Source organism: Bactrocera tryoni, chromosome 4 (assembly GCF_016617805.1).
Source record: "Bactrocera tryoni isolate S06 chromosome 4, CSIRO_BtryS06_freeze2, whole genome shotgun sequence".
Lineage (NCBI taxonomy): Eukaryota > Metazoa > Arthropoda > Insecta > Diptera > Tephritidae > Bactrocera > Bactrocera tryoni.
In genome coordinates, this window is record NC_052502.1 from 54,128,277 (window position 1) to 54,150,479 (window position 22,203).

General features: G+C 38.6%; 1 protein-coding gene across 1 annotated transcript in view; it reads left to right on the forward strand.

Annotated features, from left to right (window-relative positions):
* LOC120775817 (chitin deacetylase 1) overlaps positions 1 to 21,417 on the forward strand; it is a 108,245-nt gene extending 86,828 nt beyond the window's left edge. Inside the window, exons 7-8 of the mRNA XM_040106171.1 lie at positions 4,047 to 4,432; positions 20,683 to 21,417. Of these exons, the coding sequence (XP_039962105.1) occupies positions 4,047 to 4,432; positions 20,683 to 21,028 (732 nt within the window). The 3' untranslated portion in view covers positions 21,029 to 21,417. The remainder of the gene's footprint in view (positions 1 to 4,046; positions 4,433 to 20,682) is intronic.
* Positions 21,418 to 22,203: the final 786 nt, after the last annotated feature.

Consider the following 22,203-nt stretch of genomic DNA (forward strand, 5'->3'; position numbering starts at 1 on the left):
TAAATTAGATTTTTTTAGAAGAGAATAAGCTGGTGGATTAAAATGGGTGTAGTGGAACAACTTTTTACATAAATTTACGATTTTCGGGAACCGAGTTTCACTTTAATGGAAAAATATATGAAAAGCTTTCAGAACTCTAAATCAAGTTTATTGTTCGTTGATCATGATGGCCTTCAATAGCCTTTTTTGACAGACCACACATAAGTCGTGTCAAGCTGTTATGTTATTATACTCTCGCAACAAAGTTGCTAAGGAGAGTATTATAGTTTTGTTCACATAACGGTTGTTTGTAAGTCCTAAAACTAAAAGAGTCAGATATAGGGTTATATATGTATACCAAAGTGATCAGGGTGACGAGTAGAGTCGAAATCCGGATGTCTGTCTGTCCGTCCGTCCGTCCGTGCAAGCTGTAACTTGAGTAAAAATTGAGATATCATGATGAAACTTGGTATCCGTATTCCTTGGCCCCATAAGAAGGTTAAGTTCGAAGATGGGCAAAATCGGCCAACTGCCACGCCCACAAAATGGCGGAAACCGAAAACCTATAAAGTGTCATAACTAAGCCATAAATAAGGATATTAAAGTGAAATTTGGATCGCATTAGGGAGGGGCATATTTGGACATAATTTTTTTGGAAAAGTGGGCGTGGCCCCGCCCCCTACTAAGATTTTTGTACATATCTCGGAAACTACTACAGCTATGTCAACCAAACTCTACAGAGTCGTTTCCTTCAGGCATTTCCAAATACAGTTCAAAAATGGAAGAAATCGGATAATAACCACGCCCACCTCCCATACAAAGGTTATGTTGAAAATCACTAAAAGTGCGTTAACCGACTAAAAAAAAACGTCAGAAACACTAAATTTTACGGAAGAAATGGCAAAAGGAAGCTGCACCCAGGCTTTTTTTAAAAATTGAAAATGGGCGTGGCGCCGCTCACTTATGGACCAAAAACCATATCTCAGGAACTACTCAACCGATTTCAATGAAATTCCCGTACATAATATTTTCCTAACACCCTGATGACATGTACGAAATAAGGGTGAAATCGGTTCACAAGCACGCCTTCTTCCAATATAACGCTGTTTTGAATTCCATCTGATGCCTTTTCTGTATAATACGAGTATATATGTACATTAGGAACCAATGATGATAGCGGAATAAAACTTAAAAAAAATACGGTATTTGAAAAATATGTAAATGACGGATAATGAAATCTCGATTATCACTTTATCATGCGAGAGTATAAAATGTTCGGTGACACCCGAACTTAGCCCTTCCTTACTTGTTTTTATTTAGCATTGTTTAGCATTTCATCATGGAAAGACTTAGGCCTGAACAAAGTTTTTCAAATCCTTCAACTTTATTACGAATATTCACGTTTTCGAAAAAATATGTTTCGCGCGCTTCGCTCAACTTGTGGTGCACCTACTCGGCCTACTCAGCATACTATTCGCAATAGTATCACCTATCTTGAGACCCAGAATTCAATGTTAGATAATATTCGACCGAATAAAGCTTGTGAAGGAACTGAAGTCCCTCGACCTTTCCAATTTTGCTGGCAATGTGTGGACTCCATCTTAAAAGCACTGTGCCGATTTGATGGTCAAGAATGAATCAAGCCAATTTTCGATACTGTGGTCTATTACGAACCATCCAGCGAGGGCGTTCTATTTCGACTGAAGCAAATGGTAATCAGAATTGGCAAGGTCTGGGCTATAAGCTGTGCAAGTCAAAACTTCTCAGCCGTTGCTTTCCAAATAGTTATCCCATTTTGTTGTTTTCAATATAGTAAATTGTTGTCTCTTGTCTAATCGCTTCTGTCGCTGAGTAATGCTTCCAATTCCTCATTTTAAAACTTGTTTAGCCTTCCGGGACGTTCTTCGTCTTCCAAGTCATAATCACCCCTTTAAAGTCGTGTGACCTATTTTTACACCTTTGCTCAGCTAGAGCATGTTCACTATAAACTTCCACCAAAATGCGATTACTTTCTTCTCAGATTTTCGTCAAATTAAAGTAAAGATTGGATTGGATGTTGCAGTGGCTTAATAGCAACGTCATTCAGTTACTCCCAACCGTTGTTAGTAGTTCTATTCAGTACTTCTCAGACGGCTTGCTAAAGACCGCATACGTATAATGACCAAGAGCTGCCACCTCGTAATCTAGGGTGTTAAGTGTTCGATAAGGAAACAAAAAAAACAGCAGTCAAGCGCGTCGACGCCATCAAACGTGAACACCAAGAGCGACAATTCCTGAGGAATTCGACAAAGAGCAAGTGAATATTGTATCACAACCAACAACAGAAGCGGCAAATGATCGTAATGAAAGAAAATCAAACAGCCTGCTCTCAAATCGCAGAACGGCGAGCACCGGTTCTGGACAAAACCGCGAAAGTGGGGAAAATGCGTGGAGTCAGAGGCGGAAAAGAACGGCAATGCTGTCGGCGGACAGGTTTGTAGGAGGGTTCGACAACTCGATGAGAGCTGAAAACGAGTGGAGCCAGTTTAAAATGGCTCCTCAGACACCCAAAGGTTGGAAAACACTCAATGAAACAAGGGATGTAACACTAACTAACTGAGCGTAATAGCGTAAAGCCCCGAACAACCAGGTGCTCTCCAGCTTAAATAAACTAGTATCTGTGGAAAGTGTTTAACGCTTCCTTTCGCCGATAAAGGCTCCAAATTACTATGAACATATTTGAAAATAATATTTTTGAGAGATGATTGAAATCTCTCTAGCGATACAAATAGTTTTTATCATGTTGCGAACCGTTTTCTTTTAGAGCAGTTTTACTATCGGCTACAGTCGGCTTGCGGTTCGGCAGTCTTTACGTGACTTTATATGTTTTTGTAAGCACCTAGCTGTAAAGCTTTTCTCTTATTGTTTTTGTGGAGACAAAGAACATTTCTCCAATCATATTGAGGAAAGCTGCTGAGTTGAGAGTACTTAGTCAATTGAAATTGTGGATCTGCTTCGGTTATACAGACCTGACTTTCGAGGGAATAGGTTTCCTTCACCTACATTCCAACGCTGAGTCGGCTTGGCCTCTAGCTTTTATACACATGTTCACCAAATCTGCTAGATAAAAATCTGAATTATTTTTAAGACGATTTTTAGTCTTCTTAATGGCTTTGTGACCACCCGGAAATAATGATCAAATAAATGCAAACCGAAACAAGTCAAAGCAACTGCATAAATTCAGAGGCATTTGTGGCATGATTGTTATTTGCTTCGTATGACTTTAATTGAATTAAGTGCCACATGCAATAGTTGCTTGCAACTTTCCAATTCGTTGCACTGCAATGGATGAGAGTATATTTCTAAGCATTGCTGCTACCACTACAACAACTACTTTAGCAACTCGAGCAAAATTAAATGCATAAAACACATTAAACCACAACACCGTTAGTGTTGAGTGTTGAGAGTGTTGTTGAGTGTTGAGAGTGTTGTTGAGTGGTGAAATCAGTGCCTGCACTTGAAATTGTTGCACATGAACAGCTTCCAGCATTCTGCGCATACAACCAATTACCTGTAAACAGGGCCATTAAACTAGCAACAACAATAAAAATAACCATTACCGCTACCAAACTGCTGTCAAACAAAGCACAGACCAAAACACACACGCACACATGCAAACAAGCGGTGCGGCACGAGCTTGAAAGCCATTTTCATGTTCATGGTCACATTTATTCTTGTTGCAACATTTTGTCTGCTCGTTTTTCTCCGGCATTTACACCCACGTTTAACATTTTTACTGTTATTATATGCAATGTATTAAAAGTTTTACTCTCTTTTACTCGAAACTTATGCACACTGACTACCCACGGTAGTGTGGGTGTGTGTGTGTAGCATAGTCGTCTGCAATAAACACCATATTCAATTCTTCTGTCATATTCTTATTTCTTTTTCATGGCAAAACCACAAACTACCGTTCGAACGTACATCACAAACCCACTCAAACACACACACACACACATACGCACACATGCAACGTTGCTGCTGCTGCTGCATAATGGATGACTGCACTTGGCGCTTGGCTTTTACAGGTTATCGAAGACTTCGGCTACATCTATGACAGTTCGATCACGGTGCCACCGGTTAACGTACCCATCTGGCCGTACACGCTCGACTTTAAAATCTCGCATGAATGCAAGAGCGGCACGTGCCCGTCGAAGAGCTTCCCCGGCGTGTGGGAGGTGCCACTCAACACTCACTATGTCGAAGGTTATGAGGGCGGTCACTGTCCCTATCTGGATCAATGTGTGCTCCATAATTTGGACGAGGATGAGGTGTTCGCTTGGCTGCAGGAGGATTTCACCCGTTACTATGAACAGAATAAGGCGCCCTACATGATGCCATTCCACACCAATTGGTTCCAGACGAAACCGCTCGAAAATGGCCTGCATAAATTCCTTGATTGGACACTTGAACTGTAAGTACCTGCCGGTCGTATATTTTAATTTATATTTACATTTATGTATATACTTGTATAAAGATATCTCATAACATTAGCTTACACTTAATATATTTACTCTTGTGTGTTTATGGAGATATGAACAGAGAGGGAGGGTTTAGGTTGAACGAGTTAAATATTTAATCGATTTATTTGATTAGTAAGAATATCAAAGCTTATTTCAATTATTTTTATACTTTCGCAACAAAGTTGCTAAGGAGAGTATTATAGTTTTGTTCACATAACGGTTGTTTGTAAGTCCTAAAACTAAAAGAGTCAGATATAGGGTTATATATATCAAAGTGATCAGGGTGACGAGTAGAGTTGAAATCCGTCTGTCCGTACGAAAATGGGCAAAGTCGGCCCACTGCCACGCCCACAAAATGGCGGAAACCGAAAACTTATAAAGTGTCTTAACTAGGCCATAAATAAAGATATTAAAGTGAAATTTGCCACGAAGGATCGCATTAGGGAGGGGCATATTTGGACGTAATTTTTTTTGTAAAGCCGGAGTGGCCTCGCCCTCTTCTAAGTTTTTTGTACATATCTCGGAAACTACTATAGCTATGTCAACCAAACTCTATATAGTCGTTTCCTTCAGGCATTTCCATATACAGTTCACGTCAGAAACACTAAGTTTTACGAAAGAAATGGCAAAAGAAAGCTGCACCCAGGCTTTTTTAAAAATTCAAAATGGGCGTGGCGTCGCCCACTTATGGACCAAAAACTATATCTCAGGAACTACTCTACCGATTTCAGTGAAATTCGGTATATAATATTTTCTTAACACCCTGATGACGTGTACGAAATATGGGTGAAATCGGTTCACAACCACGCCTTCTTCCAATATAACGCAATTTTGAATTCCATCTGATGCCTTCTCTGTATAATATATACATTAGGAACCAATGATGATAGCGGAATAAAACTTTACACAAATACGGTATTTGAAAAATATGTAAATGACGGATAATGAAATCCCGATTATCACTTTATGATGCGAGAGTATAAAATGTTCGGTGACACCCGAACTTAGCCCCTCCTTACTTGTTTTTATTGTTCTTACTTCTTTATATATTCGTGAACGGTCCTTAAAGATCTCGATTAATTTCATCTTACAGCCATCCGCATTCATTTTGTGGTCTTTTTGTAGCATTCGTCCGTAAGCGCCTCAATTCAGTTCATCGTCTTCGGTGCTCATATGGACGAGCTGATTTATAGGAAGCAAAAAAAGAAACAGAAGATTCGCGTATGGGACAAATACTTTACGGATCATTCTGAACACCTTTAGCTAAGAGACTAGTGATCTAAAACCGGTTTTAAGTCAACGACTTTTAAGGCGAATTTTATTGGGGATCATAAAAATTTGTTTGTCAGTGTTTGAGATATGCGAAAAAAAATTTAATACTTAGGTGCATTTTGGTATTCTCTTGATCATTCGTCAGAATCGCTCAGATTGGAAAACTATATCACATATCTGCCATACCCCCGATTACGCAGACTTTTTAAGTATTTCAGAATGATCCGTAGAACATTTCCGGCATATGCGATTTAAAACAAAAAATCGATAGGCCCAGATCTAGGCCCTACATATGTCTAATATCCAGGAAGGTAGATCCCTTTTGGACTAATTAAGATAATTGTTTGTAAAACAAGAAAAGAACTCATGTAGTTGAATGTAAAACTCAACAAAACTTCTTGAACCTACCAAAAATCGGTTTAGGTGTTTTATTTATATTTCTGCTAGTACGCCTAGATTTATAAATGTGTTTAGATCTAAAGTATCGCAAATGCGGAACATTCAAGAAGGTAGTGTTAATTTGATTCTATCTCGTCTTCCTCAATTGTCACCCGAAAAATTGTGAACCTTACCGCGTGAACTACGATTTCGACTGAGGCCCGTCACAAACCCTACAACTACGGAAAGTTTAACTCTCCTTAGAGGGAAAAGTTCATTGATCCTCTAACAGATTTACTTCGGCCCAGAAGGAAATGTATAAGATCTGGTAGCTAACCAGCGCTTGCCAAGCCCACTCGTTTCTATTCTATTGGCTGTCCGGTATTCTACTACTACTTTAACTTTCAAGCATAACGTTCCTCTTCAATATCTTGTGATTAAACTAATTTAGACAGCAAGTCATACCAATTAAACCAGTACGAAAAAAATTATGAGATACTTGAGCGACATCGAAGCCTGTAGCTTCAACAAATCTTGTTCCACATATAATTCGATGTGCTAAAGAATTTTACATAAAAAATTTCATACATCATCCTCATTCTTCCTTATAACTAGTAAAGCCATTGTAATACCTATGGACTTAAAATAAAAATAAAAGCATATCTGCCAAAGGACTATTGTACTATATAAAAATATAATTTTTCGGAATCTTTCTTTACTTTATTCATATTCTGTTTAGAAGCAATAATCAATGAATTACATCAATTATCATTTCATTGAGTAAATACCTCACTTCGGACCCAGGTTAACAACTCTGCTACCCAAATTCTTCCGAAGCTCCTCAGTAAGCTTCAGTATCTTCAAATACAACAGAGTTTTAAAACAATCAAAGTGCCAATAGATTGTTATGCCATTCACAGGGAATATTAAGTTTGCCACGATATTTGTGATACCCAAAAGGAAACGTCTGAGATCCTATAAAGTATATATGTAAATGATCATAGTACTGAGTCTGCCCGTCTGTATGTACGCGAAGTAATCTCACCATGTTTGAGATATCGACCTGAAATTTCGCACTCTTCCTTTCCCCAGCGAAAAGTTGCTCATTTTTCGAACAACTATAGTGTATAACTATTTGCCATACAATTTGAACGATCGGAATCAAAAGCTTGATATAGACGAGATATCTTCTAGAAATTTGGCATAGATTATTGTCCATGATATCACTAGATCGCCAAAAAAATTATTTAGATAACTACCTACCACATATAGCTACCATACAATTGACCGATAAAACTCAAGCCCTTGTATGAAGAACTCTTATATTTGTCAAGGTATCTTCATGAAATTTGGCACAGTTTCTTATACTAGCCATTGCTATAATCTCCGAATAGCTTGTTCAAATCGGACAACTATAACATACAGCTGCCATGTAAAAATATACATCAACTGAAAACAGGTTCCACGGTGCGGCAAATCTAGTAAAATGGTGATTGATCGATGGTATTCATTGCGTTTTTGGCTTTAAATTAGGTCACAATCGTGGCAAGATGCGATGGTGCATTATCATCGCGTAAAATTCATGAATTTTTCTTCCACAATTCTGGCCGTTTTCGACGGCTATTCTCACTCAAACGCCTCAATAGGCGAATAGGACTCCTTATTGATCTACTGTCCCTCCGAAAATAAATAATGAGCATCACCTTGATTTTTGAGCGGCTTTGGCGTGATTTTTTTGCTATTGGCTGGTTTTTTTTCCCTTCATTCCGATGATTGCTTATTTGTTTGCATGTCAAACTCATAAACCCATGTCTCATCGGCAGATATAATATACGTATAATGCTGTCCATGAATGTGGAATCGAAATTCGTACGATCCATCATGTCTTTTGTTTTTCTTTTGAAAAAAAATTCAGCTTTATCGGGACGAGTCGAGCAAGAACGCATTTCGTACCTAAAATATCCACCAGCATCATTCGAACGGACTCGAGAGAAATGTCGAGCTCTCTTGCCACCTCTTCAAAAATTGCCTGACGATTTTCAAGCAACATATCCCTCACTTTTTTATATTTTCATCAGTTCAAGAGGTTGAAGGTCGTCCAGCCAGAACGAGATCTTCAACGATCTCTCGACCGTCGTTGTAGGCTTTGTACCACTCATAGGCTTATGTATTTGATAAAACTGAATCACAGTAAGCCTTTTCTAACTTTCACAACGATTTCGCACACTAAATTTGGTTAGAAATTAAATATTTTTAAGACAAATTCTTTGTTCGATATTTTTATTCATTGTAAAAATCAGAAAGCACTTCTCAATTGTACCGACTCAAGCAGCTGCTGTAAACAAACTGGTTGATAGATAGCGCTCATATTTTGCATAGGGGAACGGCCCTGCAAACTTATCAAGACACTTTTTTTTAAACATCATTTGCTCAGAGAATTTAATTACAATTTCCGGGTGCTATTTTGCCCCAATTTATTATACAGCTAAGCAATATTTTTCGCTCGTAAATGCAATCGAGAAATCAATGTTTAAATTAGCTGTTGGAAGAGTTACTATTACTAACATTATATAATTTACAAACTCTTTTGCGCCTGCTTTTGAGCTCTAAACTCACATAATTAAACATAACTCAAATCACTCCTGGGAAGTACCGTTATTTGGAAAAAATGTTGCAGCTTCACCACAGCAATAATCAATTGTAATTAATTACATTCTTTTAATTATAACTGCGCATAGTTTGCAAATCGAAAGTTATGTATACACAATGTTATATGTATTTGTGTGTTTGAGTGCACGAGTACTTACAGCCTGGCAGTACTTGTTTCAGCACTTTGCCGCACTTAACGCCGCGCCATTAACCGCCAATGTTTTTGCACTCGTGCGCTTTCATGCCACTGACCAGCAGCGTTTCGCACGTTTTAATGAGAAAAGTTTAACGGAATTAAACTTTCATTTTAAAATAACGCAAAACATAGTTAATGCTGGAAAAAAACCCTAAGCAACAACAAAAACAACAGCAACACTCACCGCTCCCAAAACAAAATAATAAAAAACGAGAAAATAGCATTAGCATCAAAAAACTCGGACAACAACAACAACAACGAACACAGAAAAAAGTCCAGCAGCGTAGAAATATGCGAAAAATTACCTCAGCAATGTAACGGATGCGCATGGTGTGGTGAACTTTGCAAGCGACATGGCCTAAACCGCCGCCATGTTAAAACGGCGCATATATTGTTGCTTAAACTTCGGTAATGAAGTTACACCGATGATGGCAAGCGCTACTGGCACGGCCGTTAGCACTTAGAATTAGACGTATTAGTCTGTCTTTGTTGTTGTTACAAATTCCACCCGCTTACCAGCCGAGTGAAATGCGCCCGATTCTGGCGCACTATAACTTTTACAATTTTCACACATTTACCAGCTTAAAGCGTCGGCTTACAGGCTGGGGAAAAATTTAAGCATAGCAAGTAGACTTGCCGAACAAGAAAGCGGCTTGTAAAATTAAAAAAGTGAAATGAATAATAATACTAAATAATAAAAAAATGTAACTAAAAATGTATTTTAATAAAACAAAAATAATCAAAATTTCGCACTCTCCCTCTTTATTAAATTTTTTTTCAATTATTTTTGAGAGAAGACACTTTTCGATAATATCCAGTGTCGACTACTAATTTCACCTTTCCCACAACTTTCATAAAAATGATTTATTATATACATAGTTCTAAAAAATATTCGGTATGCCATTATTTTGCTCGCCACTGCTCATGCTCACATCCTTCATCCGCAATCCAGTTAAGATAGGTAATTGAAAATGACAACACCGGCACTGGATTTACGCGGAATTTATTCCATTTTAATGGCATTTTCACTACAATCAGCTATGCATGTAGTGGTATGTGGCTAATAAAAGTTTTTGTCAGCCCTTCAGATGCATACTTGGTAAATGAGGGCCAACGATAATGAACTTCAGGAATATTTTATTGTTTAAGGGTAAAACAATTTTTTTAAATGTTTATGTGTTTGCAAATATTTGAGTTTGAAATACAAAAACAAAATTTAACAGTCAAATTAGGTGTACCTTTAAGTCAAGGTCTACAAATATGCCTCTTTAATGAAAGACATATTCATATTCTTCAATTTATTCATATCAACCAAATAATTTTGCGGTTATATAGTGCTGACCGCCGTCGTCACTGCTTCTCTTGTTGCTGTTGTTGACCGGATAAAAGTCCGGTTCCGTTCCAGTTACGTAGACCCGACCGTCGTTTGAACGAACCGCTTATCACGTCGAAAGCATCGGTAAAGAAGTATACTAGGATATAGATTGGAGACTACTCTGATATGTAAATAGTACTATTGGCCTGATATGGTTTAATAATAGGTTTAGTAAAACCAAATCCATTATTTTTGCATTGTATTGAAGGTTTTGTTTCGTAAAGTTATAGAGATCCGCTTTAGGTCATATAAACAGTTTTCATGATAACTTCACCATTTTATTGGTAATTTCAAAGGGTCACTCGCATAAAAACCTTCCTCTCCCTATTCGCAATTTGGATTTTTATCAGCTTCTCTAGAAGCATATTCAACAAAATCATTCTTCATAGATAGGAGGAGTTAGTAATTACTTGGTACCAGGTTCAAACTGTTATGTGGATGCGTAAGAACAGACCACCCAAGCTGCTAGAGCTGGTCACTATCATGCGCATAATAGACAATTCCCTGCCAATCCCAACAAAAGCATTGCTGACCATCCTTACTTGACTACGATTTGCGCCGGCTCATCGCGTTGACTACGACTGTTTTCACTTAACGTTTTGTAAGTAATAAAGTATTTTTCATCTCCAGTAATCATACACTTCAGAAATGGAATGATTTCGTTCCGATTTTGGGCAATGCTTAACTCCTGGGCAAGTGAAACATGACCGCCGGACTCGACGATTTAGACTATTTAAGCGATATTTTCAATATCTTTCCTTTCAGAGCGTGGCGCATCTTTGATATTATTAGAATGGTGTAGACAACCTTCCACCCTTCACGTTTTTTCAAGAAAAACTTTTAACGCATGAGTCAAGCCTTTACAAAACTGTCTGAGAAGAATATCTTTAAGAAATGCACATATGAATATTTCGTTCGCTGCTGTAAGCGTTTACAGTTCTTAGCGCGTTTATATGTATTAGCTGCACATTTTTATAAGTAGGGAAGCCGGAGTGCAGAGCTTCAATCCAGTAAACCTTACTTACTCCCAACTCCATTCTCTCCCACAGAGCCGCTTGAAGTATTACTTCGTGGGAGTGACTGATGGACGCTTAACCTGCTCAATATCTCTCAGTTTTGTTATGATTAAGGCTGCCGTTTCACCGACAGCTTTCCAGTTCTCAGTGGACTATCATAGGAGTGTTGTCAAATATACTACCGAGTGTAGGTTTAAGTTTTACCCTTATACTTAAAAAGCGAAGGCAATAAAAGAATACATGCTCAGAGTCTTCAAATCAGCTCGGAACACGTCGGAAAAATTGGACTAATGTCGTGCTGGAGTCTATACAGGTAGCTTCTAAAGCACCCATGTGCATTTAATATTTGGTTTACGTGGGTAGCCGGGTCCCCATGTCGTTTGTCTATCCACGAGTGGATGTCCGATATCAGTTTATGGGTCCACCCTTTCTTCAGTGAGGTTTGCCACCGCTGCTGCCATATAATTAAGCTTTTGACTTTCGTTTCTCGCTCCTATAGACGGTTCTGATAACTTGGATACCCGCTCGTAGTCACCTTGGATATCGATGGGCATCATACTGGCTATTAGCACTGATATCTCTTAGTGCCGGCAGCCTGTGCACTGTGCTTATTTCTCTGACATATTATTCAACTGATCTCATTACCTTTGCCATCTTTGGCCGACTGGAACTCACGCAGCCTTTATTTTTCATCATTCTTGAATAGACATTCAGGATTTTATTCGCTTTACCTGGAGTGTATTCTAGGCGAACCTTAAATTTTAGCCTTGAGTCTCCCAAATAATTTAGTTGTTGCTGTGAATGAATCTCACACTATGGTGAGTACTTTCCTTCACTTTTATATGTAAATATGAACAAGATTTCTGTCTTTGCTCAGCGAGTTCTAAACTCATTGAGGGGAACCATTGGCGCAGAACATTTATGCACTGATTGCATTTGTTCCGGAGGTCATCTAGGTTTTTAAGTACTACTACCACAATTGGTATGCAATTAATTTAATGGCTTCTGGTTAGTATCTCCTTAGCACCTCATCATTATGTTCCACATAAGGGAACCTACAACCGAAACTTGCGGTGCTCCACACAAAATATAGAAGCTATTGGAGCCTTCATCACTATCGAATAATAGTCGCCTGTTTTTAAAATAGCTCATAATAATTCTCATAAGACATTGGGGAGCGCGTATGTCATACAGAACCTTGATTACGCTTGCCAACTTTACTGTGTTGAATGCATTCATCCAGAGTGATCAACGCGCAATATTTTTGTTTTCCGCCTTTCCATCGCTTGCCACTCACTGTGCATTTCGCGGTGTCAACGACATTGTTTAGTGCGTCAATGGTGGACCTGTTTTTTAAAAAACTATTTTGTCTTTTTGATATTCTGCCGGCTTTCTGGATTGTGTCAAGCATGCACAGAGATCGATATTATGAAGCTTTTGAACCAGTTGCTGGAGTTTCCACGCGTCGGGGAATATCTTTTTTGCGAATATTTTGGTTTCGAAGTCATGGCTACCTTTAAGGCTCTGTTTGGTATGCCATCTAATCCAGGCGCTTGGCTGCTTCGAATTTTTCTGGCTATGGCTCTACGACTTCGGTTCGTGGCTTAGCATAAGAAATAAGGTGGTGCCACTCCACTAAGAATAGATATATATATAATTCACTAGAATGTAGTCTTTAAAGAAGTCATGCAATTAATTGTATAAGGATTGCTGCTGACAACTATTTCTACCCGCACACATACCTACAAAGAAGCTTCATTCTAGCATAACCCAACGATTATATTCAACCAATATCGTAAATCCAGCAAATTGGCTACTCTTTTCAGAGTTAGCCGCATGCCGAAAACAAACAAATGTCCAAGTATTTCGCACCACACATAAACTGCGGACACATGACCAAAGTTTTGCCAATTATGGCAAACGGTAAGAAAACTCGACGAGTCGCCGAAGCGACAATTCGATTGTGACAAATTGCGAAATTCTAACATTTGCTTTATTTGTATTGTCGTTATTGTTGTTGCTGTAGCCGATTTTATTGTTATATACTTTGCGATACTTTTCACACGGTGCAGCAACAATAACAATAAAACAGAAAGGTGCTCGAACCAAAAGAAAACTACAGCAAAAATAGAAAGCATACGGAGGAGAAGAAGAAGAAGAGAGCGTTTGGTGAAACGAAATAAAATTGTATGTGTCAATGACATTTGTGTATCGTAAACAAATTAAATGCTTGTCAACAAAAATTCTCCAACTTTGCTACGTAGGCAATATACGAGCAGGCAGCAGCAGCAGCGAGCGCAGCACAAAAACTTTTGCCATCGACGCTCCCGTGTCTTGTTAGTGTTTGTTGCAGTTGCCACTCGTTTATTTATATTTACAGCTATTCGAGCCGTTTTTGAGATGTCGCTTTGTATGTGCGTGTGTGTGTGTGTACGTGTGTGTGCCACAAATGGTGCTGCTGACTTTTGTTAGCGATTGTTGCACAGAGTTCGATCTTCTGACAGCCAAGCTGCGCTTGCTGCCAAGCCACAAGAGTTCAAATGCTTGGCTCTGCTTATTTCGTGCAACAAACGAGCTCGCATGTACATATGTGTCTGTGTGCTTGAGCAAATATGGGAAAAGTTATTTGCGCACACTTGTATGTGCCGACCTCAATAAACTTTCTTTTACGCATTTTTATACATTTCTTCTATTTTCTGTATGTTTGTTTATATATATGTGTTGCATTGTATTGAAATTGTGTTAGTGTAGGTGTTTGACAAAGTTGTGAAGTATTTCTCACTTTGCTGGAGCTCTTTCAATTATATTACCTTGTTATTTAGTTTCGATGAGCTCAACAACAATTATAGGTCAATTAGATGAGCGAATAATGGACGGAGATATGTATGAAACGAAGACTGCAATAGACTTTTAGAATTGTGTACTTGGATGTGAGCTACAACATCCAAATATAGAACTTCTTCTGCTTTGGCACCACAACCGTTGGTCGGTCTGGGCCGAGAACCCAAAACTTCGCCAGTTGCCTCTATCCTTTGCGAGATCGCGCCAGTTGTACTTCCAAAATGCAGATAGCTTACTGTGCAATCGGTCCTTACATTGGCGCCCTAGCTTTATTTATCCATCAATGGGATTTTGTGCGCTTAACTACATATAACCATGTAGCCGTAGAGCTAATATATTTCCTGGTTACTCTTCTTCGATATACTTTGCTACAATGGGCGGCACTTAAGATCTTGCGAAGAACAGTTATCTCCAATGCTGTAAGTGCTTTCTCATTTGTTTCGTCATCGTCCATATTTCTACACAGATTTCTTCAAATAACACAAGCCATGTGGATGAAAATGTGAATCATGTTTATGATCCTAATACCATATCAGCCAATTATTTTGGTTTCGTCGATTCAGTTTCGAGATCCCCGATGTCAAAGAGGAATCAGCTCTGGGATATAACTATAATCTAAGGTATACAAGTATAAACTAAATACTGGACGGGACAAGAACTGCCGGAAGAGAAAAACGTGACCAAAATGTCCTTTATTAGCGCTTGGTGCGCACCTATGAGAGCTGCCCCGCCATGGTCATGGAAAGTATCTTTGGCACCACAGTTTCATCCAAGATGAAACAATCCCAAACGGGCTGAAACTCATCGAAAATTCAAGGAAAACATAACAACCCTAACAAGCCTGAAACCCTATGAGGATGGAGCAGACGTTCCATTGCTCGACCTTGAAGAAGTTCGTATAGCAATTGCCCGTCTAAAGAACAACATAGCGACAGTGGCCAATTGATTGCCGGCCGAGCTATTCAAATACGGAATGCCCAACGATTAGAGCTTAAGACCCCACAATATGCGCTACTAACGTGGGATAAGCCTTCTCAACATCGCATATAAGGTTCTATCGAACGTACTTTGTGAAGGATTAACGCCCATCGTCAACAAACCAATTGGACCTTATCAGTGTGGCTTCAGGCCTGGAAAATCAACTATATACAGAGTTTGTCCGGAAGTAGTAGGACTGATTTTCTTCCGCCACAACTGGATTCGGTAGAGAGCATTCCTTGCTAACAAACGAGCGGCTGGTCAGTTGTCTTCGACCACCTGGAGCGTCAGGACAAACATTTTCGCGCAATGTGTTTCTGCGAGTGGTGCAAGCCGAAAATACAGCGTTGGTTAGAGCAGAGGTACGCTATTAAATTCTGTGTAAAACTCGGCAAATCTGAGACAGAGACGTTTGATATGATCAAGCAGGCTTACACAGATGTTGCTTTAGCAAGAAGTGGAGTGTTTTTGGAGGGCCGGGAAGAGGTCGCTGATGAAGACCGTGCTAGGAGACCTGCGACTTCGACAAATACCGACAATGTGACTCGTGTGCGCAAAGTTTTAAACTCAAGTCGTCGACTAAGCATTCATTTAATTGCCCAAATGTTAAATTTATCAAAATCTGTGGTTCATGACATTGTGACGGAGCACTTGAACATGTGAAAGGTGTACGCGAAGATGGTCCCAAAAATGCTCACTGGCGACCAGAAATTGTGGCGAGTGTGCCAAGAAAATTTGAACTTGAACCAATTTTTTAGTAACGTAATCACAGGTTATACAGGAATAACGTAATTGTTTCCTTGCCTGAAAAGACCGATGAAAGGCACGCATTTGAGACGACAGTGGGTATCCAAGTAGCATGCACCTCGGCTCTCAAGGCCATTCTGGCGACATCGCCAGAGAAGGAGACTATTTTGAAAGTCTTTAAAGAATAGTAACGATTGGTTTAAAAAAAGTTTTTTAAATCGACTCAGTCCTATTACTTTCCGGACAAACACTGTAAGCTCGGTTAGTTTTCGGAAAAACCAATAAACTTTTTAGCATATTCTATTCAAATACCGCATAATTCTGTTCACCCAACTAACGGAATAACCGTGTGTTCATCGAATCAAAGCGTAAAGGATGAAACTTATTTACATAAACTCGCAAAATTTACTTACAATCTTTAGCTAAACGAACTTCAAGCAAATCTTGCAACTTTCGCGCACATTCCGCAGATTATTTGAAATTCAATATGCTTTGCATTAACCTTTACTTAACTACTTTGGTTAAATCTAATTCAATAACACAACATTTTAAGTAGCCAAGTAAACAAGATTAAGAACAACTTTTCAACTTAACCCCATTTAACAAAGACAGCAACAACAACAACAAGAGCGAGAAAATTACCGGAAGTATTGCACAAGTAAACCTTTCAGCAACGCCAAACGCTTAACCGCTATTTAACCTAAAATAATTTCCAATCAACATTGAAATTGCACAAAGTTAATACATGCCGACATGCGGCATTCGACACGCTCAGCGCACTTAACACTTTTGCTTAGCCTTTGCTATACTTTTATTTTCCGTTGATTTCCTTATTATTTTCGATACATTTTTTTACTCACCACCAACAACAGCAACAACGCTTTGAAATACAATACACACAAACACAAACACATACATATACAATTCATGCACATAAATACTTCAATTTCCCCTACAAAGTAAGTGCAAACTCATCACGGTGCTACGCTACGGCACTGAATGATTGCGAGCGAGGGGATGGCGAGGCAGACGAAGTGCAGTTGCGGGCGTTGGTGTAACTAACTTTTGCTTATTTTGTTTGAAACTTTTGGAATTTTTAATTAGTGCCAATAACAGCAGCGAAGTGTGGCGGAGGGTGTGTGAAATCGATGATTCGCCCGTACACCAGTGCGTATGAGCAACTGTTTGCTTCTGGCCATCAATGGCGAGTATTAATGCGAGCTGTGCGACAGGGTTTCATTTAAAACACATTTTTTTATATTTATTTTTTACAACGTATCCTCAACTTGTTTCTTTTGTTTGTAGCTTGTAATGTCGGAGTTTAATTTAAATTGAATTCTGGGAAGTTTGTTGTTTGACACCTGTAAGTTGGTCCACTGCACTTAACACTTCGCGCCACTTTAGCGACCTTATGCTGGACGAATTGTTGACCTTTCGAAATGTTTGCGACAACATTGTTGCTCGCTGTTTGGGAATTCACTCTGCATATGTGCAGGCGCGCGTCTGTGTATGTGTAAGTGTAAATGTATGATTGAGTATTCAAGGGTACTTGTAAATATGTAAGTTTTTTATATATATGTGTATGTTTGTACATGTCTGCTTTAATTTGCAAACGACAACTACAACTTTTGACATTTACAATGTAAATATGAAATGTACATATAAGCTATATATGTACATATATTAAGGTGATGCTAAAAAAAGGAACAAATGAACTCCGTCATTAAAAAGTTTGGTGAAGATATCACGTCAAGGAAAAAGTTTTCCATACAAACACCTGATTCCCATCATTCAGTTTGTATGACAACTATATGCTATAGTCGTCCGATAACGGCAGTTCTGACAAATAAGCAGCTTATTGGGAAGAAAAGGACGTATGCGAAATTTCAGATCGATATCTCAAAACCGAGCGAATATACAAACAGATGGTCAGACGGACATATGTAGCTAAATCGACTCAGATAATGATTTATATATATATATTAAAGATATCCGACTTTTCCTTATGACCGTTAGAAATTTCATAGCTAACTTAGTATACCCTGTTCAGGGGATAATAAAATAATATATCCACAACAATAGGAGCATTACTAAATTTGACCAGCGCTTACCGAGTTCACCTATTGCCCAACCATTCAGTAGTGAACCGCAAGACGCGAATGGAGCTTCTACCTGTTTCCAATCTGCTGCTAATGAGACTGTAGTACTTGACCTATTAAGCTCAACAGCCTTTTAGTTCCTGCAATTCCGCTTTGGGCAGTCACCCAAGCCAGCCTAATTCTGAAATAACTCGATACCAGGGACAAGGAGTAGAGAAGTTCACTGTTCCCAATCGCATGGTCAGCGATTTCAAGTCGAATATCGCCGCCATACCATCGCCTCCAGTTACCACTTTGAAAAACCGGTGTTCCGTAACTATGGATCTATTGTTTTATTAATGTTTTCCAGTAAATGTCCGCCAGTAAACCTAAACCAGAAGTCACTAGTTAGTTTCTTATAGTACACCAATCCACCAGCTTTTTCCAGAATCCTTGATCCTTTCATTATTCTAAACAAATTACCCAATTAAGCTCAGAACTTTCGCAGTGTAAGCGACTACGACTCCTTTTACGGCTAACCATTTGATATTTGACTCCTAAACTTCAAAGTTCCTGAATAGCGAGGCAGTTTAAGGCCACAATTCTTCTTATTGACAAATACGCTAAGAACATTGGACGGAAGTCAAGAGTAGTGAGAGTAACAGGCCACAAAGGCATCGAAGGCAATAAAATAGTGGTCGAGATTGCCAAGAAAACGTAATCAACATTGGGAAACACATGCATTGTCTATACGACGATCTCGACAGAAGCATGGTAAAGAAAATCAAAACCCGATGGAACGAGCTATCTGGGTACAAAATTGCAAAAGTCATGTGCAAAACGGTAGATAAGTACAGAAAATTCTTATTGGCACTCGATGGAACATGAACACTGTAGGAACATGAAGGGAATACCAAGTGGTCACAGTCTGGTGGCAACACACGCCCGCAGGATGAAGCTGACAGATCGGGAAGACTGCAGGAAATGTCTAGAGCAGGGCACCAGGAAAACAATGGAGCATCTCTTGTGCTTCTGTCCCGCATTGACAAGACTACGCTACGCATCCGGGGTCCCCACGGTATGATAACCTGGAGGAGGTTTAGATAGTGAGGCCGCAGAGTCTGTTAAAATTCGCTTCAAACGCAGGCAGCCTAAAGAATGACTACTCCTCTTGGACCAAGCAACTGAACTCCATCTGTTATTGCAAAGAACCAAAGCTGGTCTATGCGTGGGTTATTGGCCTGCCAGGTTAACCTAACCTAACTCTAAATAAATTGAAATTAATGACACACAACCGAAACTTAACGAAATACAAACTTAACACGCCTGAGATGGTAACCGTTAGATAGCGTGGATATGTTAGTGGAGCTCAAGTACTATCCTGACTTAAGCTTTTCAGGTTAAAATCTACTCAAAGACGTATATCCTCTCTTCTTGATAATCCAGTAGTCTTGTTTGATAGTGTCAATCTTTAAGCCTACAACGAAATACAAACTTTTGTTAGTGCTATAGGAATTTTCCACCCCGCGACTACATCAGGCGGATACTGAAATCGATGTATAACTCTCTCTCTCTTTTTCTCTCTCCCTCTCTCTCTTTCTACATTCTCTTATGATATGATGATAATTGGGGGTTAGAGAGACCGCATGCTACACAAAATCTGATAAAAAAAGACAAATTTCAGAAATACTAATTTCTTCGCCAGTGAAATTTCTCTTTCACCCTAATGCTTGCGGTTTTGTTCACACAAAATTATCGCTCGGTTAACAGTTGAAACCACATTGACACAAAATGTAAGAGCAAACAATAATAAAATTTACACACTAAAAACAAGTTTCTAAACTCAACTCACATTAGCCAAAAATATAGCAGAAGATGAAAAAGTAACTTATCGTCTAGACGATGGTCTATAATAACCTATGGGAATAACCATGCCACTGAAATTGAAAGTCCGAAATCGTGCTCGCAGTCTTCTACTATTTGAAAAACCAAAATTACCGAACCACATCACATCATCCTCGAGGTTTGTATCAGCACGATGAGCAAAATTTAAAAAGCCGCGTAATATCACCCGAATATCGAAAGCAAATAAAATTTTATGAAACCCTAAGCTTTGTTCATACTAATTTATACAAAGAACTTTATACGTTATGTTAATGACTGGTAGAAATTTTTCGGAGTTCTTAGGGAACTATTTGTAATGACATTTTTAACAGTTTTAGGACTCATTGGTACGTACGCTGATGTTAACTCGGAAATAATATAGTATTAAGGAATGTATGATATATTAAATTTTTCTGTACGCAACACACCAGTAAATTTCCTACTGAGAACACGCATATTCCCTAAATTCGCTATACAAATGTTGAAAACTAAACCATTTTGCTTTCTTAATGTTTAATTTCACTTTTGGGAAATACAAATTTTTGTTTTTGTACTCCCACAATGTTATTTCACTTCCATTTAACATACATACCCCCCTCTTACACTCTCTCTCGCAAACACACAAATAATGTTATTTTGAGTTATTTTAACTTCGTTTGACCAAACAACTTTTTATTGCATTTCTAAACTATTTCATGATTTCATTATCACTCTTTACCCAACTCATGCTCCAACTAATACACGCTCACTTTCTCATTTCTCTCTCTCTCACTCTCTCTGTTTGCAGTCCCGACGTCTACATACTCACCATCACCCAAATGCTGCAATACATGACCGATCCCAAAGAGTTGCGTGACGTCAACACCATCGAATCGTGGAAGTGCGACAAGAGTGTTGCTGTTGCACCGAAACCATGCAACATCTGGAATACCTGCGCGCTACCCTTCAAAATACCCGAACAGAATGTGACGGACACACGCTACATGGAGACTTGTCGCGAATGCCCCAATGTCTATCCATGGTTGGGTGATGCTGGCGGCACAGGCATTTCGGGACGTGACAATTACATTTTCTCTGGGCCAGCGAGCGACGGCGAGGACGGCGATGAGGCTGCCGGTGAGGAGGAGAAGTAAGCGCAATGAAGGGTAACTACTGTAGCAGTGCGACGAGAAGTTGTAAAGGTGCGCTAAGCTAGTGTAAGCTGTTAGCTAAAAAGTTTCAAGGGTCAGGTGACAAGTGTCAACTGACAGCTGCTGTCAACTGTCAACTGCCAACTAAGTGTGAAGTGTTTTGTGTTTACATTTTCAGTTTTACGCTCGGTTTTTGTTATCTCCTACTGTAAACTTACATATATTTAATTCAAGTTTAATTCTCGTTTTTTTTAGTTTGTTTGGGAGCCATTTATAAAATGTGCCAATTAATGTTTACAATTTTGCCTTTCTTTATCAATTGTACAGCTTTACAGCCTTTTACCTTTTTGTTTTGTTCCCTGTGGAATTGTTAATTATTTTTGCTCGAATTGTTTTCAATTTTTTTTATTGCACTTTCAAAATACTCACAGTTCTTCTAGCTGTTTTAGTGTTTAAGCCATGAAATCGTGTCAATCGTAGACGTTAAGCAAATACAAATAAAATTGATTTTTTATGAAGTGAAAAGGGTCTTCCTAATTTACAAAGTTTAAGTGGTTTTATGGTAAGTATTTTTTGTATACTTTTCTCAGAGGACATTTAAGATTACAATGTACCGTTGAACGAAACGTGAACGGTTTTCAAAAAACCTAACCCACACAATATCCAATACATCAGATTGAAGAGAGATCAAAAAAAAAAAAATAATCATGTAGGTTGAATAATTGATCGGAGTGTTTGTTCAACGAATCGAATGACTAAAAATGTATAAATGTATGCATCTTGTATTGATCCCTAGATAACATTTTCCTCTTGTTTTCTAGAAGGATTGATATACAGTGCGCGCATTTCGTTTAGCCGAATGTATTTTTTTTTAATTTCTACCACTTAAAGTACAAACAAGAAAATAAACCTTTTACAACTAATTGTACCCATGATTTTGAAAGTGGTATAAGTCATATTTTTTTTGTTTCGAGATATTTAGAGTTTTGCATTTTAAAGGATTAAAAAATATTCTTCCATTATGGATTATGATTTTTCGACAGTAAAGTAGTCCCAACAAACAAGTATTTATCATGATTGTGAAATTTATAGCCATTTTTAAAATAAAATGTGGTTTTGAAAGGCTTAAATGACTTGTACCACTTTCAAAATTAACTGCATGGCTCTTATAAAATACC